Raw genomic sequence first — 26,115 nt, 5'->3', positions numbered from 1 at the left:
GAGCAAACAAAAAACAGTACCACGATTAGTCATTTGATAACCTATGGCCACTCCCCACATTGTGCTTTGGTCTAGCCTGTATATTTTTCCCATTGGTCCTTCTTTTCTGTTCCCAACCCTTCAATGTCTACCTATCTTGTTAGACATTGAAGACCTATCTAAGTTGCTATGGATCGTTTCATTTTCATAGCTCAAATGAGAAAGAGAAGCAGATTCAGGGATGACAGAGAAAGCCTTTTAGTGCAAGCGTCGGGTTAATGTGCATTCAAATAAATCAACTTCTTATATCGATCTCCGAGGTGTGGTAGGTAACCGTAGGTAGCTCATCAAGTTAATTATTAAGTAATTTTCGTCCCTACCATTACACTCTGTGATGTAGACCTACACCTTACCGAGGGTCATCTTTCAATTGTTGCTGGCCTTAGGTTTGTTGTCAAAGTTTATGAATAATTTGTTGTAATTTCCCTATGGAGAGGAAGATAATGTGATACGTCATTCGATATCTAGAATACCTTTCTTATTAGTCATCTTTTAGACCTCAAAGGGATTGGCCGACTAATAAAAAAAGGGAGAAGGACCCTGAATTCTCCTCTGTTCGTTCAGGATGTCACTGCTCCCAGTGATCAGAGTGGTGATCAACAGGGTGCCACTATTAGAATTGGGTAAAAAGCACTTATATCACCATTTGCGTCAGCTGCCCCTGTCTACCCTCTGATTGGTCGCCCTTTATACCGGCGGCTGTTCCCACTGTACCTAGTTAGCACGCACCTGCTGAATTATTAAGCCTGTAATACGACATGCGTCGCTGAGGCAAAGTGTCAGAACTAATAAAACAAATATATATTTATACAAACGTATACAAAAAATGTTCTACAAACATTTATTTTTGTACTTTGGGCGCCAAACTTAAAGACACCGGTCTTTAACTTTGGACTATCACTGCAGACATCTTAACAGCACATCTATACAAATGTTCTTTCATCAAAGAAGGGGCAATTTAAATCAAATCATTAACGTGCATCTGTGTTGGTGAAGGTAACGGCGGAGTGGTAAACTCGGTGCCGAGTGTGGGTGGTGGAAATGGGTCTTCTATCTCTTGTTCCGGGCCAAAGCAATAAAGATCTCTGAACAAAAAAAAAAGGGCAATGACAAACCAAAATTCTCTCTAGTTCTCTCTTTTAAACCCAGACTTGGCCTTTAAATACACAACGCTTATGCAACAGCCAATTATGCAACAATCATACTTGGACTTGGTGCAGACGGGCAGTCAAGGAAGGCTTTGATATTAACCCACAGGTCCTTAATTCAAACTGTGTTGTTGCCAGAAATCTCCACCAATGAGCAGAGACGTGGGGGGTGGGGGGTGGGGGGGGGGTATGTGCACAGTGGCTGAGAAGGCCTTCTTGCAGGAGGCCGGCCCTGGGGGTGAGCAGGGTCATGTTTTTTCCGACTGTTCAGAATGGAAAGTTCACCGGAGCGGTTCGCTGTGACCATAAAAGCCACGAAAGCGGAAAGAGACTCAGGCCATCGGGCGCACAAGAACCCTTCAGCGGTGCAAGGCCCTGTCAGTGACCCCAGTCACAGCCGGGGCCGCGACCAAAGCCCTGCTGTGTTCACCAGCTCCCACACCGTCTGCTGTGGACATTGCCGTTACTGAGGTTAGTGTTAGATTAAGTACCCACGGGCTGTGTGATGTGTCCATGATACCGGTTCTACATTTAATGGATCACGACAAGCTAAGAACGATGAGGAGACACAAGTATAGAAAGGGTCACACACACTGTCACACACACACACACACACACACACCCACACACACCACACACACACACACACACACACACACACACAATACTGAAATGCTTCTGGAGCCATAGCTTTAAAAGCAGAGTGCTTTAACGGAGCCGTAGCGTAGAGGAGGGCGAGCGAGCCTCGACACCCTTCCCTTTACGCGCTACACCCGCCTGTGGAGCCACATTACAATCTGTACAGCCACCCTGAACCTTGGGCACACGAGTAGCTCTGCTGCCCAGGGGGTGGGGGGTGTGGGGGGGTTGGGGTAGGGACTCCTAGATCCATTAAAAAAAGAAAAAAAAAAGATAAATACATTCAAAATTAAATGCAGGCAAAAAAAACACAGCTCTAGACGAGCACGTCGTGGTTAGACTGAAGATGTGGGGAAATAAATACGGGAAGATAATTAACCGATTACTTCTGCTGCATTAAAGAAGGGGGCTGGAGGGGTGGGATGGGGGGTGGGTTAAGAGTGTGCGTATGCGTTGTGGTGGGGGAGGGTGGCTCGGTGTCCAATCCCTTTCCTGCATGAGGAAGATCCACCCCCCCCCTCCACCTGCCCCCCCCAGCCCCTCCTGTGGGGCTCTTTACTCTGGGATCTTCAGCGCCATCACCGTGGGCTTGGTCTTAAAGTACTGGTTGAACCGCAGCACGGCGTACCTGTGGATCCAAACAAACACCAGTTAGAAGCACCCCTTGTTATGAGACAGAATCTGTGTACCTCCAATGGACAGAGGGCGCTGTGGCAGCCTCACATGCTGACCCACTGACCCGCCTGGACAGGGACAGGGACAGGGACAGTCCTGGAGGTACAAACCTGCTTTTGTGTCGCCGCCAACTAGCGGCCCAAAAAGTTAATTCTTCACTTCATGTGAATTTGAACTGCAGCTCTCACTGACATTGAGCTCAAGTCCATACACAGTTTTTTTCCCCCCTTCATTTTTTTTACATATATATATATATTTTTATAAATATAAGAAAAAAGGAAAGAAATAAAATAAAGAAAAAGAGAGAGAAGGAAAGAAAGACCTTACACCATCATTTCCTCTGGCTAACCCATGAGAGCAGCATGTGTGACCCCTAACTCAGCGTGGGAACTCATACAGGAAAGAGAAGAGAGAGGTATTGGGTTTTGCAGGGCTTGAGTTTCAGTCTGTCACTGTACCCTACTGAAGCAGTACTGACAGATCACCATTAAGGCCCAACATGCGGTGGTCCACACACACACACACACACACACACACACACACACACACCACACAACACACACCACAACACACACACCCAAACACCACACACACACACACACAACACCCCCCACACACACACACACACACACACACTTACCCCAGGAAGTCAAAGTCGATGGAAGAGTACTTGGCTTGGATGAGTGCCCAAAATCCCCAGAAGAAGTGAGAAGCCTTTTGAAAAAAGAACAAATAACAGATCAGTTGAAGGTGGTTGCGTGTATGTGTGTTTTTGTACGTGTACGCGTATGCGTGCGTGCGTATGAGGGGCCGCCTTGGACAGAATTCATACTTGGTCTTAGGGGCCACTCACACTAGGGCCGTTTGCCTGTTCCGTGCTGCAGGAAGATTCAGCACGATTCCCCCCCCTCCCCCCGTGACCCGTGGTCACACTGCTCCCAAAGGCGTGGCTGGGCACGATTGCTCCCTTCATCATACGTCATCACATCGTAATACGATAAACACGTCATCACGTCCTCGCCGCCAAAACAACAATGGAGAATACTGTCGTCGGCCCAAATTTCAAACAAAGTAACTATCGCACCAACATAAACCCACTCGTGAACTGCTTGCCGCCATTGTTTAAAATGATTGTTGTGGGGAAGAAGGGCATGGACCTATAAAGAAAGAAGGGTCGCACAAGGACTACGTCCTCCAGCTCACGTTGCGTATCCGCGCGTGTGTGCGTGTCATCTCATTAGCATCTGTACTTGGCCACGGCCACACCTCTCCCAAGTGTGCCGTGGCCAAGGGGCTGCTCCGTGCTGGAATACGGATGGCGTGGTCACACAAAGCGGCCCTAGTGTGAGTGGCCCCTTACACACACTATTATAATCTCGCATTTACACCACTATACTCATACACAGACTATTATACTCGTTTTACATGTATGTATGAGCGTGTATAGTCGTGTATGTGAGAGAGTATAGTTATGTATGTGAGAGAGTTTAGTAGTGTGTGAGAGGGTATATAATTGGTTATGTGAGAGAGAATGGTAGTGTGTGAGAGAGTATAGTAGTGTATGTGAGAGAGAATAGTAGTGTGTGTGAGAGAGTATAGTAGTGTTTGGGAGAGCATATACAGTAGTTGGGTATGAGAGATTTTAGTAGTGTATGAGAGAGTAGATAGTTGGGTATATGAGAGAGCTCCTCCGGTGGAGACCGGGAGCTCAGCTCCGGGGGCCGGCGAGCTCCAGAGTGTCCGCTAACGGCAACAATCCCTTTCTCCTCCATGTCACGAGTGTTCTAGATTAGAATATTTTATGGAACGGATGATGATCTGAATCCTAAACGACTGCGTCGGTTTCTCTGACGTCTCTGGTACTTCCACAACACGTAGAGACTGGCCATGGTTGAGAATGAATTGGCGGTCACAAGAGGAAGCCTCTCTCAAACTCAGGCGACCACGCAAACAAGCGTCCAAATAATTTTTTTGTTGTGAAAGCAGCATAACAGAATCGCTGGAAATTGCAGAGTGAAATGACAGCGCAGCATTTGGAGCCCCAGAAGCTACCGCCTCTTCTGTCAGCCAATCAGGAACTGAGGAATCAAACTCACTTCTGTTTCAGTCAAACTCGCTCACACACACTACAATTCTCTCTCACACACACTACAATATTCTCTCACATACCCAAGTATATGCTCTCTCACACACTACTGTACTCTCACATATATTACTATACTCTCACATACGCAACTATACACGCTCATACATACATGTAAACAGACTATAATAGTGTGTGTGTATGAGTATAGTGGTAAATGCACGATTATAATAGTGTGTGTAAGATCAAGTCTAAATTCTGTCCCAGGCGGCCCCTCATACGTGCGCGCTTTCATGCTTGAATTTGGACGTTTATGTGTGAGTGTGTTGGTATGTGTGTTCGTGTCTGCACATGTAGTTGTGCGTGTGTGTATTTGTATGTATGTGCGTGCACATGGGCGCATTTGTATGCATGTGCATGCCTGCACCTGTGCATGCACGTGTACGTGTGCATGGGTGTATTTGTATGCGTGCGCGTGCCTGTTCCTGCGTATGTGCGTGCGATCCTGTGTGTGTACCTGTGTGTGTACGTGTGTGTGCGTGCGCTGATCCTCACCAGGGCGAACTTGTTGACCTGTACGTAGAGGGTTTCCAGTTCGCGGGGGCCGAGCTGCTCCGTGTTCTTGGTGTACAGCTTGTAGGCCTTCAGGTAGACCTGCAGCCACTCCAGCTGCATCTCCCGGCTCGGGTACAGGCCGTAGTCCAGCTCGCTCATACCTGCCCGTCGAACGCGCACACACACACACACACACATTTTAATTCATTATTTTAATCCACCAATCACATTACAAGAGACAGGATTCAAATATTTTAGAGATTAGACAGGTCTTTGTTCAAGGGTACAAAAAACATCTCCTGCGCCACACTGCCAGACTCCCTATCACTGCTGATATGCGCCAGAACTTTCTAATTGTTTCGATTTTCTGCTGGAGAGCCCTGCCAGCCTTAACCCACTGAAAACACGGTTGTGGACATGCCCCAAGCTGCCAAAAATAAACACTATTAGCTTGCATTGGTAGCCTAGGTCCCTTAGTATTTCCAGAATGGGCTGGTATTTAACCATTTTATCATTGAAAGCAATTTCCATGTACAGATCAAACACACAGCCTATCTCAAGTAAGAGCACTTCCCTTCTGTCTCAGTTTAAAAACACAACATCAGGGGTATTTGGGATGTTACACAACACATCAATAGAGCTGTTACGGCATGATTGCTGGAAATCAGATCAACAAGTCGGTCATGGCGTGCAATATACAGTCCTTTGTACATAGTACAGCCATTCACAATATGGGCAACTGATTCAAGTTGATGGCCAGAGTGCATAGTGCATGGCCAGAGTTGCAAAGATCATTTAGGTCCGCCCAGTCCGACCGAACTCCAAAGCCTGCAGCTTGTGTGTCCACTTTCCCGCTGCTTTCCCTCCCAAAGTCTAGGAAGCTGTCCTGGCCCGCTTTGGCCATAGGGACTTTCCTCTTCCTGAGGTCCAGCAGGAGGGAAGCTCTGGCAAGCTCTCTGAGAGTGGCATCATCAATGTTGAGCATGCTGATGAGGTGTGTCAGCCTGGTAGCAGTGTATACCCATTCCACGTTTGGGACACCCAGCCCCCCCTCTTCATGTGAGAGGAAGATGAGATCCCGGGTAGAGTGTGAGTTCAGCCCTAGCCATTTTCTGACAGCCTGGACTGTTATATTGTTCATGTCCCGTAAGACATTTTGCATTTTGCATTTCACACACACACACACACACACACACACACACACACACACACACACACACACACACACACACACACACACACACACACACACACACACACACACACACACACACACACACACACACACACACTCTCTCTCTCTTCAGGGGACATTCTTGGTGGTTGGCTGGGGGTTTATGTTTATTTGAATGTTTATTTATTTAAGTACTTCAATGATTAAAAATATTTATCATTAAACTCTGTTCATTCTTTGCTGCCTACTTAACTACATTTCATTTTTATCTTTTTTATTTAGTTATGTTTTGGGCTGTCAAATTAACGTTAATTTCGATTAATTATTCACAGAAAAAATAACACAGATTAATCGCGCTTCTATAGTGCACTTTGACCCGGTGCGTCAACAGGTCAACAGGGGAAGCATGTCTTCTACAATGAACCCTGCAACCAGCCGGTCATTATGTGTCACCTGCTTCTGCCCTCCAACACTTGAACGCTCCTTTGACCAAGCAGCTACGTCACTCAAATTGATCGCTATGGCAACGTGCCGAGGCAAGCAGGCGCTGCAGACACACAGGCAGCACGCATGCACGCACCACAACAGAACAGAACTTTACACGCAGGGAACCACGGCTTGGGTAACGCGGTGGCAGGAAAGCGCGTTACTATAGTCTATTAAAGTAGTGTAGTTACCGATATTTCAGTGTAATGCGTTAGTTTACTGCGTTACGTTACTGTTACGCGTTACCCCCAACACTGTGTATTGACATGTATTCTAGAGGATATATTAAATAGCCAAAAATAAGCATAGTCACACATTTTTGTTTCCACTGTAACGGGTAGGTTGGTCAGTGTTGAGTTAGCCCTGCATATTAAACATTAACGTCCCCAACAAAACGTCTGACATGAACACCGGAAGCTAAGTTAGAAAGATATCGGACGTGTTTAGTGCAGCACTCTCTCAAACAATGGAGCAGGTCAGAGACTGCATGGCCAGTGGATCGCCGGTGTGGATCTAACACATATAAACTGTACTGATTCTGGTAGTTGATTTTGATTCTGGTGAGGTGGACTCGCTGCTTTGTGCTGCAGTGCTCCGTCACGCACGGCGTTCCAAAATGCACACACCCTGTCCCGTCTGTCCTTTATCATGTTTCTCTACATGGACCAACCTGCAAACTCATTGAAGTGGTTGCCGATGTCAAAGGCCTGGTAGTTGTAGCTGGAGTACTCGTAGTCTATGAAGCGCACGTGACCTGAAGAGAGACATGGGACACATGAGATAGCACAGCACCTGTTATATGTAGTCCTTGTTTTCCAGAGTCCAGATGGTACACTCAGGTTAAGAGCCATAAAGATAAATTGAGGTGAACTAAAGGGGTGGCAGAGGGATTATCATTTTGAGCCAGCCAGCGTTAGAGTGTGTGCGTGTTAGTTTGTGTGTATGTGTGTGTGTTAGAGTTTCTCTGTGTTAGAGTGTGTTTCTAACATGTGACTCCTGCCATCACTGGTCAATATTATTAACATGGTGGCTGGGTTCATCAATTAGCCTGTCTGAGAGCCTGCTAATGGTGAGTCGTTTCCATGGCGACTACCTGAAAAAGTAGCAGTGGAAGGCCACATAATGAATTGCCCTGATTGCACAATGACTGACCAGTTAGAACCTTGTCTGTATGTGTGTGTATATATATATATATATATATATATATATATATATATATATATATATTAGGGATGCGAACGAAGGAATTCTTTGAGGATCAATTGAGTACTCGTTTAATCGAATCTATTTTTAGAATGCAACGCATCTGCAGCAGGAATAGGCCTAATGATGAACGGTAATATTACCAACCAAACTTGTAATGCTTATTCTCCATCAAAACAGTCAGAGTTATCAGAGTATTCATTATTTATTTTTGCAAACGTTCAAAACACATTTTCCTTACAAAAATAAATATGCGTCTCACAATTTAAATCACGTCGAACCAAGGCCTGTAACAGTTTAAAAAAAACAAGAAGTAAACAAGTAGCCTAACCATTGCAAATAATTTAAAGCTGCAAATAAAACTGCAGCATATGGACTATGGAAATACTCGGCGTTGTGATCTTCTCTACACGGCCGGGAGTCGGGACTACAGCTGCGTCTTGCGTCAATAGTATCTGTCTGCGTCCTGCAAGACGGAGGCGTTACTTGTAGTAGGAGGCGTAACTTGTTATTTTCTAAATCGCGGTCCACGCGAGATCTTTCTCTTTTCGCGTTAAACAAAAAGCATTGTAAATCACGGTTCACACGAGATCTTCATTGAAGTCGGGTCTTCCGATATTCATGACGGTAAGTACATTTAAGGCCTAATATTTGTGGTCCGAGTTGCGGTCATTTATGTACCCGCGCGCGGCGCACCACTGCTACATACAGATCACTTCCGCGATTTAGAAAAGTACTAGACACGCCTCCGACTACAAGTTACGCCTCCGACTACATGTTACGCCTCCGACTACAAGTTACGCCTCCGACTACAAGTTACGCCTCCGACTACATGTTACGCCTCCGACTAGAAGTTACGCCTCCGACTACATGTTACGCCTCCGACTACAAGTTACGCCTCCGACTACATGTTACGCCTCCGACTACAAGTTACGCCTCCGACTACAAGTTACGCCTCCGACTACAAGTTACGCCTCCGACTACAAGTTATGCCTCCGACTACATGTTACGCCTCCGACTACAAGTTACGCCTCCGACTACAAGTTACGCCTTCGACTACATGTTACGCCTCCGACTACAAGTTACGCCTCCTAGTGCAAGTTACGCCTCCGACTACATGTTACGCCTCCGACTACAAGTTACGCCTCCGTCTTGCAGGACGCAGACAGACCCAACTCTGCGGGTCTGCTTTCCCGAACTCACCGTTGTGTTTCAGGAGCAAATGTTGCCGCATCCTTACTCTGGTAGCTCGATTTCGCTTGGCATATTTTACATTTCACCTTATGATCTCCTATTTCTTTAAAGTATTTAAATTCTTCGCTGTGCTTTGCTTTTACCGCCATCTCTTAACTTTTTGAATTCTGGCGTGCCTGCACGGCACGCGCCACACAGAAATTTGATACATTTCATTTGCTTTGTGCCCACGGCATGCGTTAGTGGCGCCGCACAGAAAATTGATACATTTGCTTCAGGAAACTTTGTTTGTGTGTGTATATGCAAACTCGAGTTTGCCTGTCCACCAACCGAGTTCATTTGTAACGAGGAGTACTCGAGCAATCGATTCCTCACGCCCATATCTAATATATATATATATATATATATATATATATATATATATATATATATATTAGAGCTGTCAGTTAAACGCGTTATTAACGGCGTTAACGCAAACCAAATTTAACGGCGTTAACAAATTTATCGCGCGATTAACGCAATTATTTTATTAAAAAAATAATAATAATAATTTTCTTTGGCTCAAAACAAAGAAGCAGTAGCCTGACTGCTATGTTCAAATTACATTTGTTCAAAGCAGTCGTTTAATTGCACTATAGGCTCTTTTTTTGTATCGTCCTGTTTTGATCAGTATATGCCAATGTTGTTATCAATAAAAAATCATTTGCACAAGGCAAGCCAATGCAATTCACCATGTTAATAAGAGAATTAAAATGAGAAGAATTATGGGACAAAAAAATCAAGGGATATTTAGCCTAGAAAAATAATTTGCGATTAATCGCGATTAATCATGAGTTAACTATGACATTAATGCGATTAATCACGATTAAATATTTTAATCGCTTGACAGCTCTAATATATATATATATATGATATATATATATATATACATGTTTATTAGGGATGTGAAAAACTCACATTTTTAATCGTCAAATAATCAGTGGGTGGTATGAACGAATAATTGATTATTCGATGTGTGCCGACATTCAAAAAAGGCAGCCATGGATCATCAGCAAGAAATCACTTAATATCTTAAACGTAAAATAACAACTACCTGCTAAGTATTTCCAGTCAAATTGTCTGTTGTGAAAAATACATTAAACTATAATCAGAAAAGGCGATTGTATGCTGTATAGACCCTATAGTATCTGTGGCATAAAGGCTGGAACGAATTTCAAATTATAAATAGGTACACTTTATGTTGAAAGTATAGACCGTTGCAAATCCCATTGAAACGAATGGCACGGTGATTCGGTCTTCAAAACGATAGCTGGTAAATTGTGAAAAAGGAATTAAACTGTAATCAGACAACGCTGTTATATGCTATAGACCCTAGAGTATCTGTTGTATAAAGGCTGGGACGAATTTCGAATTATAAATTTGTACAATGCATAACGTTAGTTCTCTGGCTCACAGCTGAGCGGACTCATAGCTCAGAATACCATGGCTGAGGTCCGTCCTATTTACTGGAGGAGTGAACAACGTTTCCATTGCATATAAACCTTACGGGAAGGTAATGATTGTTCCTGGTATTAGTCAATCCCTCAGGCGTTACCAGGGAAACAAAGTTATGGCTTCTGAAAAACTTTATATTTGAAAAAAATGTAACGGTCCAAATGTAAAAAAAACAAACATTTGGACCGATTTTGACCCTCGGGAACAACTAGTTGAATAATCAAATATTCTGACCCATGCCTAATGTGTAGGTGTATGTGTTTGGGTACATTGCAATTATATCTATATCTCTGCCTGGCCCTGTACCAGATTTCTGATTGGGGATAATGGAGAAGGCTGACTCAAATCTTTTTTATATATCTTGGACTGGCGTTACGGCGTCCAAGCACACATCAAGAGTGGCATGTGGCTCAGGACAGAGCGAGTTAGAGGAGGTTGCTAGTTCGATCTCCGGCTCCTCCTAGCTGAGTCTCGAGGTGTCCCTGAGCAAGACTGCTGACTGCTCCTGACTAGCTGGCTGTCGCCCCGGCGTGGCTGACTCCACAGTCGGTCTGTGGATGTGTCCATGGATGGGTGAATGTGAGGCAGTACTGTAAAGTGCTTTAAGTGCCCACTGGTTAGTGCCAAGCGCCGCCCCTGTTGAGTAGGTCATTAGACCTGCTCACTAGTCCGCCAGCGGCAGGGGAAACATCTGCCTCTGCTGGCCATTTCATGAGGGGACGTCGGTTGACATTCTGCCGTGTATCTCATTAGGGGACGTCGGTGCATGTTCTGCTGTGTGTTGTGCATCTCATTCCCCCCATACCCTCTTTGTTGTTGTGTATGATGTTTTTGCAGAGCAGGTCGTTGTGGCAGAGCACCACAGGCGAGCCCAGAGCAGAAAGGTGTTCCTTCATCCACAGCATCTCCTGCTCCAGCAACGCCTTGCTGGGCACCTCCCTCTGGATCCTAGGAGGAGGGGGGGGGGGGGAACGAAGACGGGCGGAGACAGAGAGCGTAAAACAGCAGGAAAGGGCTGAGGTGAAGTCTTCGAAGCAAATCAACCCAAAAAAATATCCCTCCCTCTCTGCTCCCTCCCTATGTTCCTCTTCCATTGAGAAGTTGGCATTTGCAGTGTTGCTTGGATAGACAGGTGAAATAATTACAAAATGTCAATAAAAATGTGATATTGTTGCGACATTGCAAGCAAACAAACAAACACACACACAAACTCACACGATTGTTGTGTGGCTGTTGCCTGTTACCATGGTCACCCCAGCTTCCTGTTAGTTTGCATCACTGGCTTGTTTTCGTAGCTCAAAGCAACCTCTACGCTCCACATCACTGTGGTTTGCCACCAACTGCCACGGCACAAGTGCAAAGTGGAAACAATGGAAGCGGGACATGCACGCACAGGCACGTCGGGCTCCTCAGAGGACGCCGTCAGCCGTGACGGGCTGGGTTTTAGATGCATGACCCCTGCTGGGTCTCTGAGGGTCCTCCCCCTGTTGGGTCTCTGTGGCTCCTCCCCTTCCTCCCCCTGCTGGGTCTATGTGGCTCCTCCCCCTGCTGGGTCTCTGTGGCTCCTCCTATTCCACCCACTGCTGGTTCTCTGAGGCACTTCCCCTTCCTCCCCCTACTGGGTCTCTGCTGCTCTCCCCTTCCACACTGCTGGGTCTTTGTGGCTCCTCACCAACCACACTGCTGGGTCTTTGTGGCTCCTCACCAACCACACTGCTGGGTTTCTGTGGCTTCTACAAGTTCTGGGATGAGTCCGTTAAAGGAGCTCTGTTTGTGGTCCGAGGGCAGGTGGGACTGTCTCAGCAAATCAGAGGAAATACATGCAGGTTGCACAGAGACCCCTTTTTTCCCTTCTGCTAACAGTAATGGGATTACAGAGCTAATCCACCCTAAGCCAGATGGGAGGAGATGGTAGGGTTAGAACTGCTAGCACAGCCCACCTGCAGCGCCCTATCCCAGACATCTCCCTTTTTCGACAATTTGTGTTAATTATTAGAACTTCGGCGCAAAATCCACGTGGCGCTGGTGCATGAAAGCAACGTTTAGATTCTCTCAGCATCACTCAATGTGAGTGACGGTGTTTGGATCTCCGGTGTCTCTGAAGTCGCCAGGACTTCCACGGCAAGTACAGAGTCGCAATGACGGTTATCCCGTCCATGGCTTGTGGAAAGAAAAGTACTTAGCATTGTGTAGCATCTTATCCTAGCCATCATTGATGTATACGGGGAATGGGTTAACCTAGATTGTTAGTGTTTGGCACTTGTTTCTATGAATATCTTTACTGTACCGACAGCGATATATTGTCGTTTCTCTTTCACCCTTGCGGTTCTCACGGTTACAAATACAAAAGGTTTAAGTAAAAAGAGAGAGAGAAAAAAAATAAAGAAAGGGAAAAGCAAGAGGAGAAAGAAAGACAGAGTTAGAGAAGCTTGGTGCAGTACATCAACCTCCGCTGGGAGTCCCACACCCATTCTCCAGTGACTCTGTCATCAGTCCACCACCTGTGGCTGCCAAGCTCGCAGCTTCAGTCAGTGTCACTCGGTTAACACTCAAAAGGCCATCCATGGATCTTAGCAGAACAGTTAATTCGGGCCAGCAGCCAGCAACAGCTGACTGAAATGGACACACAAAGCAATTCTGTCACGTAACAGGACAAGGTTGTGTTGATAAGGAGAGTGTCTTGGGACCATCTGGCTCAGGGGAAAATGACGGGAATCTTCTTGTTTGAGCCGGGCGCACATCGTAAAACCAGTCCCTGTGTTGCTTAGAGAAGGGAACAAGGCGATCTGATCAGCGTAGCAACGCAAACATCTGTCAGCGAGACACGCTCCTCTGGCCCTCCAATCCAGTTATTATGCATCAGTTATGTAAGCCACTTTGGATTTGGCTAGCTCCCTGCTAGGTTACTGCCGTCACGTGCTACCGTCCGGATCTCAACCGTGGCGTGCACTGATCAAATCGGCACGGTAGGAAGGGGACCTTTGATAAGGGCTCAGCTTTACATTGTGTAATCCCTTTAACCTCGAATGCTTTGTGTTGGGGACATTCGTTTGTGCTGGTTCTTTTATCGCAGTTAAATCTTTCAAAACAGTTAGGTACACTTCAAGCCTTAGAGCTCATTTCAAGTTTTATTGCTCCAATTTTGGGGTTTGGCTGTTCACATTTTTTTTTTAAATATGGCTGGTATCAGATTCACGTGTTAACTGGTCACTGTTCGAACTGACCTGGACACGCAAAAGAACAAAAGCAAAGACTTCACACACAGCCTGCTATGGCACACTGGTACACTACCGTAAGTACACATGGAGGCCACTAGTGTCAGGGTTTATGGTTTATATTAATATTGATGTGCAATGGAAGACAGAATCCGTTAGCGAGGAGATAACCATTGCTTTTGGTAGATCAATGGCTGCAACTTATGTGCGGAAGTGTGGGTCGGTGACCGGAGTGGTGGCACTGTGACGTGATTGGCTAACTGAAGCCAATTTCATCCAAAATGTCCGGATATCAAGGGCTGCTTCTAACTACACTGCCACTATGACCTGCTATATTCACTGTCCCTCCACTGACCAGCTCCATCACACCCACATTCATGTTTGTATTCACCAGTGACTTCCATCAGCACAGAATTGTGACAAATGTCAATCTAGAGTGACGAAAAAGTCGCATGATTTCAATATGAATGCTCAGATTGAGGCTTGGAACCAAAGAAATCTCCCAAGATCATGTTTTATTTACTCTGCAGATAGATCTGGTCTCGCTCCTGTTCAATTTTTCTGCCCGGTACAAAACAGAACGACTAGGCACAACATCTAAAATGAGGAGCGATAAATACAATGATGGTGCAGACGCGCCGTAGAGGTTTTTAAAAAGAACAAAGATGGCTGCCTCTGATGTAGAACGTTTTGCGGATTGCGGTATCGGGACACATAATTTTCACTACAAGAAGAACCGATTTAAAGCTTTTATTGAGGGGAAAGACGCAATTTTTCCGTGGCTCAGGGCTGCGTGCCCCGTTTCAATGCCATGATTGGTTGAGGGCCTGTCCAAATGCGTCCATAGTAATTTTGATCTGCGCTTGTCAGTTAAGCCCTTTGGGAATGGAAAATTAACGGAGAGATTCCAGACTTATATAGTAGTATCTTATTCAGGACCACATATGAAAATGGTCTATATCAGAATGGAAAAGATGCGATGCCGTGTGGGGGTACATAGAGGAACGCTATCTGTTTATCTAATTTGATTATCATCATTATACATTTTGCATTTGTTCTTATTGCCGAATGGACTGTATTCTCATAGATCAAGCGGCAACTGCTGCTGTCTTATTGTTTAGATATTGTGCACCATGTAATATTTAGTCCAGTGGTTCTCATACTATGGTATGCGTACCACTGGTGGTACGCAATGCGCTATTTGGTGGTACCCTAACGATTCACCCGAATTTCCAAAATAACTAACAAAATAGCAATATTTAAAACAAACGTATGTATAAAAACTAGTACGAATGGAAATACATTAACCATGAAATAATTTAAAACTGTGTTTAAATAAGTTTTGCCTTTCCTGTAATATTTTGGTTTAAATTTCAGCCTGTTTCGTAACCACGATTACAAGCTAAACTGACGGCAAGATTATGAATTGTTCAAAAAAACTTTGATCGTGGCTCCAAGCGGAATTATTATTATTATTTTTTTTTTCTTTTGCTACCATTATTATTATTTTTGCACCTCAATAAACAATGCCTTAATGCAATTTGCAGTGATGGAATGTTGTAGTTCAAGTACACTTTCACTTGCAATTCCTTTCTAATTTTAAAATTGCACTTTTGAGACTTGACAGTGTTGTTTACAGCTTAAGTTTAAACTGTCCAATTTACAAGTTTGCACTTAAAACCTGTTGTTCTAAGTTGAAGAGAAAATAATTAAGTACATTTGTATTTTGTAACACAGTGAACCATTTTCATTATTTAAGAGCAGATTGAATCTAATCGAATCATGATTAATCAATTCAGAATCTTATGAATCGAAATCCAATCGATTTAGGAAATTTGCCACGATACCCAGCCCTAACATGTGGTATGTGGTGGTATGTGGTGATGTTTTTAGAAATGAATCCATGAAACCATTGGATCTCAAATGTTATCTTACAATCGAAAACACGCAATGCTGAAAGACAAACCAGTTTATTTTTCCTAAGAAAACGTGTCTGATTGAAGAAGTCAAAGTCAACATTTCAAAAGTCAGGAACAACATCATTGCACACCGCATCTCGCTTGGAGAACAGTTCCACCAATATTTTGCAGTGACGGCTGAAGTGAGCCACTGGATGAGAAACCCGTTCAGCATCAAAACCTCTGAAATGCCAGGGGACTTCAGTGTTGGTGAGCAGGAGAGTCTAACAGGATTGTCATGCGACGAAACATTGAAGTCTGCTTTCAGAAGGCTGTCATTGTTGGACTTATGGAAACAGCAGAAAAGCGAATACCCTGCACTTGCGGACAAAGCTGAATGCTTTCTCCTGCCTTTTGCGACCACAAATCAGTGCGAGAAAGGCTTCTCTTCACTTGCCATCATAAAAACAAAATACAGAGGCAGGATTGAGGCTGAGCACATCTGAGACTGAAGCTGACTTTGATTGATCCAGACATTGCACGACTGTGTTCGCAGAGGCTGGCGCACCCTTCTCATTAGGCGTGGATGTTCATTTATCAACGTGCTTGCCAATTTTTTTTTATTATTTGTATTTCGCCTGCAACAGGTTTTTATTCTTAATGTTCTCACTTGTGTGTGTGTGTGTGTGTGTGTGTGTGTGTGTGTGTGTGTGTGTGTGTGTGTGTCTGTTTTAGTGCTACCACTTTGTACAGCTGACAACAGTTAACAATAAATAATATTATCTTGAGGAATAAATGTGCCTCCTGCGTGAACTGTGCGTAGCTGACTTGGGACGCAGGCCTACGCTACTGTATTTTGTATTTTGTTATATTTTAAAACATCGGTCATAATGGTTGTACTTGGGTATACAAATATTTTCTGAGGTGGTACGCGGTAAAAAAAGTTTGAGAACTACTGACCTAATCTATTATCTAGGCCTAAAAAATAATTAGCCAAACAATATTGATTATCTCAGTCAAATTTATATAAAATATTGAATTATATAACACAAGCTGACAATGCAAATTCCATTAGCGGTAGCATTAAATGAGGGGAGGGTTTTACATTAGTCTGCAGCAGTGTGCGTTCATCAAAGCGTGATATATCCCTTACGGGGTCAGCTGTGCTAGCCTCACACAGGCTTCCTGGCAGCCAGGGCTGTTGGTAAACAATGTAGGACTCACCTGAGGTTTGAGGCCTGGTCAGTGAACTCGGTGGCCACCAGGGAGAAGTATTTACGCATCTTGATCCAGAGGTTGGGCTTGGGGATGCAGCCATTGTGGGCGTGGATGGCGTGGATGCGGGCCATCTCCCTGGAGATCATCCTGAGGAGACACACCAAGGGTTCTTATGGCTGGCAGAAGAGTGCCACTACATTTCAGGGTACATTTTCCACCAATGGGAGCCTCTCCGGTGGTTCACTGGACAGCAGGTTTTATTTGTTGGGCTTTTGTTTTGTTTAAATGCCAGTGTTTAACCACAGAAGAAAAGTCACATTGCTTGTAATGTACAAAAGATGAATCCAACGTTATTTGGTATAGCGGGGGACGACATGCAAAATAAAAGGTCAATCAGGATCACGATCCACAATCCTGTCATGATTATTTTGATGTTGGTTTTGATGTTTGTTTATTTTGTAAGTTTCCGAAAAGTATAACCAAACTGATTTCCTTATTTTATGCAACAGAGCATTTAGGTCAAAGTACCTTTTCGAAAGATTTCAAGAGTGCAAAGTATAAATATTCAACAATGATTTTTACATGGTTTATCCCTGGATTCAATTAAGGGCTTCCTCGAGTTCAAAGAAGGATAGGTTATCCCCATGGTTACAACCCACGGCAACTTTTTTTTAGTTCCGTCGTTGTGTATGAGCGTTTTAATGAGCGATGTTGTATATAAAATGCTTCACGAACCATGGCATTATACTATACGTGTACGGTAAGCTAACCATCCCTCGGACATCAAAACCCACCGCTGCTCAGAATTTTGCTTCCCACATCGTGGCGTAATACTAAAGAATGTGCAACCATATCTGGTACACCACAGTCCACCCACCTCGCCGTGGATGTCTCTCCGTTCGGAGGCCTTAGAGCATTTTGATGTCACCAACAGAACGCCACCTGCGTCCCAGGCAGAGTTGGATGTTCACCGATATGCGAAACGTAGGATTTTAATCCTGATTTATCTAAATGATGGTCTCATTACAAATATTTGTGTCAGGATATCTCGTTCGAAATCAACTGCAATTTTGACCAATCTTTTGGTCAAAGTTGTTGATCCTGTGTTTGTGTTTGTTAAAAGTGTGTTTTGGGCTGAGAGTTCGATGAAGATGGGGAGTGTGTTATCCCCAAGGTTATGATCATTTTACTACTGGTCTATAGGCACTTGTGGATCTCATCGAGTTTTGTCCAATAATGCAGCTGATCCCTAAAATAAAAAGGTCTGTCAAAAGAGCGTGAATATATTTGTCTAACATGAGACACGAGTGAAGGAGAGGTATTTGTTGATCCTGAATTCTCCAAGTTGATCTCCTTTTACAAAGACCAAGTCTAATATATTTGTTGATCCTGGTACAAGCAATGCGAGTGGTCTTCTGAGGGAACAACAACTTCCTTCCTTCTGATGTGCAGATCACCATCTACAGGTGTTCAATCTGTGCACAATTTAAAGACCTCTCTATACAAGAGATAAACAAATGCTTAAAAAGTAGTTCACATGTCAAACGATGTTCTGAAAGTGAGTGTGGATCTATTTGTCAATCGGGGTACACTCAATGTTAATTGTCTTCTGTGTGTTTAAAAATAATAAGGTCCAAGACAATCGTCCATACAGATCTACTCTTTTCTCTTTAAACCCCACTGTCATATGCCAGGACCGGCAAATATAAAAGTGTGTAAACTTTTTACGTCTGAACAGTGTTTACAATGCATATTTCGGGTCCCATCTCTTTGAAAAGCAACTGAGCACGCACAATACATATGGGCAATAAACTTAGTCTGACGTCACATTGTGACACGACTACTTGATCTAATCACAGAGCTTTAAAGTACAAAGTTCCAAATCAAGATTGAATGAGTCAGCAATCTTACAGTAGCCCTTTGCGGCCATCTGACATCATCAACATATTAACCTTTATCTATTGCCGTTTGCCAGTCTTGCATGACCGTGATCAGTTTAGAGCTTTCCATTATTGACAACTGGACAGCACCCAAGTTGAGCCTGCCAATTCACCTGCCTGTCAATCTGCTGTGTCAATCAGGGATAAAAAAAAAAAACTCAAATATTTGAATCTCCAAAAAAAACATATACAAATACCTAGATACAAATATCAATGCAAATCCGCTGACTGGAGAAACCCAGCCTGTGTCATCAAATTACTCTGCAAAGGTAGACCTGTGACGCCCATTGAGGCCATAGCTGTCATAAAGAGCCATAAGAATGATAGTGACACGTTTAGTGGACAGCGACAACCTGGAGGTGAGGTGTCAGTTGATCACAGATCCACAGTGCCTATAACAAAATCTTTTTAGATACATAACGTGACCTATGAACTTAGGACAATAGGATGTCAAACAAGAACCCATTAAATAAAACAGCTATATTCTATAAATAAGAAATGCTGGCTGGCCATCCCGTTTACCTCTCTAGTCTTCCTGCACGGGGCATGTCACATCTTACTAATTACACTCCCAAAACCACTCCTACAGCCGAGATATGCAGACGCCCCAACATATATTGGGTCTCGCCATTGGCCAGGCCTCCCAGTCCCTTTGTGTTGGACGAGATGCCGCAGGTGGCCGGGGCATGCAGCAGGGTTAAAGGGGTAGAACAAAGCTGTCCTTCAGTTAACTTTATGCAAATAAAGACATTGCAACTGGAAGGATGCCTAATGTCGGATTCCCGTATTGTACATTTTGCAAGGCCCTCACAACCCCCGACCTCAAGAATCAAGATGGGTTCTCCGTTCATCCACAGTAAATAAAAGCTGTAGAAATATAGTTTCTTAGCACGATTGTCTTATTTGTGTCTCATTGCATCAGTCGTGCACACATTACTTTTCAGCTTCTATCTGTGGACATGTTGCCATGCAGTTTGTATGCGCAAAATGCAGGTTATGCGTAGTTCTCAACTGATATTTGGTGACTTGATGGCGTTATGTTGTGGTTGCCTGTCAGTGATGCAACTCGCAAGTCAATGGCCTGCCACTGTCAACTGCCAGTGGACGATGTAGAAGAGGGAGGGGCTCTCTCCAGCCAGAGGCAGGGCAATTAGTTCAATGTTATTAAGTCTTTTTTTATTCTGGAATTCTCCTGCCTACTAATGAGGAGGGGCTCAATGTTACATCCTGCGATTGGAAGATGATTTGCTTAAAACATTCAAAAACCAACTACGGTTATCAAAAAAAGGTTTTCACGTCAGAAAAAACACATTTCACGTAACGTCATGGGCAACTTTGTATTGTGTTGCAGAGATATTTCCTTAGGTTTGCAGCTAGCACAGCCATCTGTACCTTATCAAAACACCAGTGTGTTCCTCAAGAGGTCAAGGTCACCAAGTGTCCAGTCTGTCCTCAGATGACACATGAGAGGATGAAGAAGAACTGCTGCCAAGAGGGCGATTTCTAACTTCTTGTTAATTACGGCAACAGAAAATAAAAATAGAAATAGAAGCAAAACAAGATTAAACACTGATGTTGTTCTCCAACGCTAAAGCTCTTCTAGACTGGTAAGTAAACAGCTGTTAATGCTAACATGGTTAGGTAGCAATACCTTATTAAAGGTACTTCATTGTATAACGTTAATGACAGTGTTAAGGCGTTTGCTGTTCGTTGGTAATATGCTGCCCCCGGTTTGGAGTGTGGAGAACTTATTTGGCCGAATCATACACGTTGCATCTTAAACGACAACTGATCAATATCATTATCAGTTGTCGGTATTGATCTTTGAGTTCCCTGGGGCTCTCAAAGTAAGATCAGTCCAACTGCGTCTGGCCAGGGCGGCTTGATACGTGGGATGCTTCCACCAGCCCTGACAGGGTCTCCCTCTCATTAACATCCCCAGTGATACTGTGGTGTGCGTTATCGCCCCCCAACCTGAGCAGCGCTGGGTCGCGTACGTCCTGGGTGCCCAGAGCATCCCCTGGCATGAACTCGTAGCAGATGCCGTTCTGAAAAGAGCAGTAGAGACGAGGAGCGCAACCGTTTGCGTGCAGCACCTAAAGAACAAACACTTTTATCAACACGCTTTTATCCAAAACGACTTACAATAAGTACATTTTTCAGAAGAGAAGTTATATCGCTGTCGGTACAGCACGGATGTTCATTGAACAAAGTGCCAAGCAATAACAATCGCGAGGTTAATCTATTCCTCGTATACAACAGATAGCTAGGATAAGATGCTACACAACTAAGTACTATTATTTATTTATTTTTTCAAACGCACACCCTTTGGATTTAGTTCTTCAGCACTGTCGTTTTAAATGTAAAAACATACCCGGCTTAAGAAATATTTAAATAATAATAATTTCAGCCCTAATTAAAACAATATCCTTTTTTTTTTTTACATTGTTGACCGTGTTCATCATTTTTTTACCTGGAAGCTTTTAAGTTCATTGTCTCGGTCTACGAACAGCTCTGTCTTGTTGCCATAGACACGGACCAAGACCACGTCGTCTGGGCTGTCCTCCACATAGCAGCCGACGAGTTTGTTGGTGGTGCCATCGGTGAAGAGCTAGGAATAAAAAAATAATGACCAATTTAAAGACTAAACAATGAGTAGCTGCGGCAGATTTCAGTGACCACAAGGTTAAAACAATGTGTTGTGTCTGTAGTGCAGATAGTGAAGCATTGCAACGGCTGTGATTGGAAAGAATGACCTTGTGGCATTCTGTTACCAAACAAGAGTGGAGGTGTTGACACTAAAGACCCCTCACTGGGGTCTGGTGGACGCTATTTCAAGTTGTCCAAGAGCAAACTTTTTTTTATTGTTATTTCTCTGAAAGATAGCAATTCTGATGGCTATGGGACATGTGTAAGCAAAAGATAACTGGATTGCAGATACAGAGCAACCGGTTCTTTAGAACATATGTACTCTTTGCCCCAATGCCGTGTCAGTATATTCAGTCCACTGCAGGAAGCTGACATTGACACAACTTTGTAATTGTAAGCAATGCCATAGTGGTTCAATGACTCTTGAATCCTTTCCAATCAAAAATCCTACAAGGTCAGAGATATACAAGGGTGGTATCACATTCACAACATTGGATAGTCAGAGGGGGTTGTTTTCCCATTGTCTCCGGAAATGTAAAAAATGTGTCTGCTGAAGCTCGCGATGAAACTTTTCAATAAACATCCTCCCTTCAATGGACACTGCCACCCACAAACAAACAGAGCACAATAACAATACACATGGCTGTCCAGCAGCCACACATCACTGGCATTCCACACGTGGCTCACTGTAAAGACAGAGGCATTCCATTAGGACTGAACTGCCCTCCAACGACTTTCACCATCACATGACTGCTCTAGTCTAGCCATGGAACACAAACAATAAGCGGCCAGGGCCGTCCATCAAATGCGCTGACGGACAGCAATAAGCAAACCTCCCGGACGAAAGGTAGGTAAACACTCTCCGGTAAGCAGCGGCAGCAGCAGTGGTATGGTGCATGTTTGGTGCATCGATGAAAGACTAGCATGGGATTTGTGTGCTGGGAGGGCGCTAACCCCACTTTTAGCGTTGTTGGTTCCGTTTTGAGAAGGGATAGTCTGTTTAGTGTTCATAACTTTGGATGAAATACTTTAATCTTTGTCTTTTAGAGACATCTGAAAAAATGTAATGGTTTGTTAGGTGCTTGGATGCCATATCCATTATACAGGTCATGAGAGTCTCATACGTGTATCATATCTTATTTAGCATGATATTCGAACTGCATTGACATCAAATCCGTCCCTAGCCTGGGAAAGTTGTAGGACGAGCCACAGTGCACCGTGCCTCGTTCTGGTGTGCTGGGTCAGGATGTTTTGGAACGGTGTGTCATTCCAGAAAAGAAAACTAAAAGCGTTCCATCCTGTCCAGGTGGCACAGGGGGTCAGGCCGCTGTTTCTCTACTCACACCTTTTTAAGTGCCAACCATAACAGGGCCGCTGCTGGTCAAACAACATCCAGTCCAAGTCTGCTCCGTCCTGCTCTCATACTCTCATCTTTCTCTGAGACTCAACAGGCCGTGCAGCTATGCTCGGCAGGGTACAAAATGAATGTCCTTTTCCAAAGTTCAGATTTGCAGATGATTTTTGACTAGTTTGTATTGAAAAAAAAAAGTTATCGTTGGCCACTGATTGGAACATTTGACCTATCACTGCAAATCTGAATGTCTGCAGCAATTGATTTTGCTTTATAGTTACATGAACAAATGTAGTAACACAGATGTGTGTTGTTACATATATGTAGTAACACAGATGTGTGTTGTTATTACATGAACAAATGTAGTAAGTAACACAGATGTGTGTTGTTACATATACAAATGTAGTAAGATAGATGTATGTTGTTGTTACATGAACAAATGTAATAACACAGATGTGTGTTGTTGTGACATGAATTTTTTTAGTAACACAGATGTGTGTTGTTATACATACAAATGTAACACAGATCTGAGTTGTTACATGAACAAATGTAATAACACAGATGTTTGTTGTTTTTGTTGTTGTTGTTACATGAACAACTGTAGTAACACAGATGTGAGTTAGCTAGCTTTATATATCATGATGTCACCTCATTAATTATTGATACAACTATAAAACATTGGGGACAGGGGATTATTTGTAGGCCCCCCGTCTGGTTCCAAAGCAGATAGGCACGACAAAGCAGGCGGCTCTCATTGAGGAAAGACCGTGCGATTGTGAAGGCAGGGAAGGACGTAAACATTGTCCCAGTATCACAGAGCAGAGAGGGCGGGATGGGGAGGCTGGGTGGAGTTGGTGGGCCCCCGAGGACCAGCATTAGTCCCTGGGATGTAAACAGACGCCGGCTCCACCTGCCCCCACCCTGTTGGGTTCATACAAAGCCAGTGGACGTTGTTGTCACCACGGTGTGCTATTCAGCAAGGGAGCCATTCCTGTTGCAACAGGTTTGACCCTAGCCACGAAACATGAGTGACTCCATCCACTTAACGGGAATCAATTATGCATTTGCCCCTTATCCAACTTTCTCAATTCTGGATGTGTGAATTTCACATAGACATCAACAGGCCCAATAAATGCACCCAAACCAATGACATATTTGCAGACAAGAATTGTGTGTTTGTGGTGGAGGCTGCTGAGATTAACAACATAGTACACACACACACACACACACACACACACACACACACACACACACACACACACACACACACACACACACACACACACACACACACACACACACACACACACACACACACACACACCATATGCATACTCCTATTTCATATATATGGTGAGGAATAATGAATGCATAATGCATTCATCTAGATACGATATAGACTGAGGTCATGATACAGGCCTGAAGGTCACTATTTATAAATAACATGCATTGAAATACTATCACTTCATCAATGTATTATAATTTTGTGGTTATGAGAGGAGGTGATCATATTATCTTTAAACATTATAGATAGCTACTACATCAGATAATATATTTTGTCCCAGAATAGTTTTACAAAACAGAGGGACTTTGCTCACATGAGTAAAGACGTTTTGAGTAAAGAGTGACTGCACGTAGCTGGAGAAGTTGGCCTATATTCAGACAGTAGTGAGTGACAGACAAATAAGGAAGGCCAATTCTGATTTAAAAAAAAACAATAAATCATCATCATGAAATACAAATTATAATATTACATAATGCAATGGATTATACATATACGACAAACATATACTGACTCGGTTTATGAACACTATTAAAGTTTCAACTGACAGCAATTTAAACAGGGTATAATAACACAGATCGTAAACCACAGTTGCATTTTGTTTTCGTATTTAGTGAGAAAGAATTGGATGTAAGATGCTGCTCAAACACCCAGGTAGGCTACACACCATGCATGTTTACGTCGCTCAATGGAGCTGTGGTCTGGTCCTCGCGTCAGCAACAGCTGACCTCTCACACTAGCCTAGTCACTGTGTGACTGCACTCGATAGGGCATTTGCAGCATTTACATACGGGTTGCAAAAGGACGACGCTGATTGGCTTAATGTAATTGGTTAAAGCTTCATTCCAAGACCCAAGTTTATAAATGTAGAGCTTTCGTGGCGATTCGGATACAACCTGGTGCATATAGCTTATTTTAACTCGATATTGTAATCGGTATTAGACTGAAACTAGTTAAGCCAAGTCTACTACCCGTTACCAGGGTACAAATACCGAGCAGACATGTATTAGGCCTGGAATGATGCCTCTCTGTAGAGGGTCTATTGGTATGGCTCTGCGTAGAGGGTCTATTGCCATAGCTCTGTGTAGAGGGTCTATTGCCATGGCTCTATGTAGAGGGTCTATTGCCATGGCTCTGTGTAGATGGTCGTCTAGTGCCATGGGTCTATTGCTATGGGCGTGCTCCTCGCTAGCGTCCACGTCCAGTGATGCTTCGGTGCTGTCAGTAGCTCAGGAGGTAGCGCGGGTTGGCTAGTTCGATCCCCGGCTCCTCCTAGCTGAGAGTCGAGGTGTCCCTGAGCAAGACGCCTCACCCCGACTGCTCCTGACGAGCTGGCTGTCGCCCTGCGTGGTTGACTCCGCCGTCGGTGTGTGGTGTGTGAATGAATGGTTGTAAGTCGCTTTGGATAAAAGCGTCAGCAAAATCCCCTGAATATAAATGTCAGTCTTAGCCTAGCGGAGAGCTAGCAGAGGGTGCCTCTGTCAGTCTTAGCCTAGAAGCTAGCGGACGGTACCTTGGTCTGGAGGCGGTCGGGGTCCCACGCCGGCCGCAGCTCCTTGATCAGCCGGATCGCTCCATCTGTCACCTGGTGCTCGTCCACGAAGATGGGGAATCTTCTGATGACGGGCGAACCGAGAGGCACATGGATCTCTGTCTCCATTCCTGTTGTCGTTTATGATAGCTTAAACCTTATAATCGTCCAAAAGACAATGTGAGAAACTTGCAGCATACAAGCCGAGGATCTGGTAATACAAGTATTGTTTTGTAGGAGAGCGTTGTGCGAGATTGTGAGAAGGAGTGTAAAGTTAATCCACTGAAGATGTAGAGGAGAGTACCGGTGGTTTCCTTGGGAGCAGGTCAGTCATCGGCTTC

General features: G+C 44.1%; 1 protein-coding gene across 1 annotated transcript in view; it reads right to left on the bottom strand.

Annotated features, from left to right (window-relative positions):
- Nucleotides 1-1,413: 1,413 nt before the first annotated feature.
- etnk2 (ethanolamine kinase 2) overlaps nucleotides 1,414-26,115 on the bottom strand; it is a 24,729-nt gene continuing 27 nt past the window's right edge. The window contains exons 1-10 of the mRNA XM_056575783.1: nucleotides 26,079-26,115; nucleotides 25,757-25,905; nucleotides 21,435-21,572; nucleotides 20,936-21,057; nucleotides 17,028-17,168; nucleotides 11,496-11,638; nucleotides 7,470-7,553; nucleotides 5,140-5,300; nucleotides 3,142-3,215; nucleotides 1,414-2,454 (exon numbers count right to left, since the gene is read on the bottom strand). The exon at nucleotides 26,079-26,115 is cut by the window's right edge and continues 27 nt beyond it. Coding sequence (XP_056431758.1) covers nucleotides 2,382-2,454; nucleotides 3,142-3,215; nucleotides 5,140-5,300; nucleotides 7,470-7,553; nucleotides 11,496-11,638; nucleotides 17,028-17,168; nucleotides 20,936-21,057; nucleotides 21,435-21,572; nucleotides 25,757-25,903 — 1,083 coding nt within the window. The 5' untranslated portion in view covers nucleotides 25,904-25,905; nucleotides 26,079-26,115 and the 3' untranslated portion in view covers nucleotides 1,414-2,381. The remainder of the gene's footprint in view (nucleotides 2,455-3,141; nucleotides 3,216-5,139; nucleotides 5,301-7,469; nucleotides 7,554-11,495; nucleotides 11,639-17,027; nucleotides 17,169-20,935; nucleotides 21,058-21,434; nucleotides 21,573-25,756; nucleotides 25,906-26,078) is intronic.

Source organism: Gadus chalcogrammus, chromosome 1 (genome assembly GCF_026213295.1).
Source record: "Gadus chalcogrammus isolate NIFS_2021 chromosome 1, NIFS_Gcha_1.0, whole genome shotgun sequence".
Classification (NCBI taxonomy): Eukaryota; Metazoa; Chordata; class Actinopteri; order Gadiformes; family Gadidae; genus Gadus; species Gadus chalcogrammus.
This window is presented reverse-complemented; position numbering and strand designations above follow the sequence as displayed.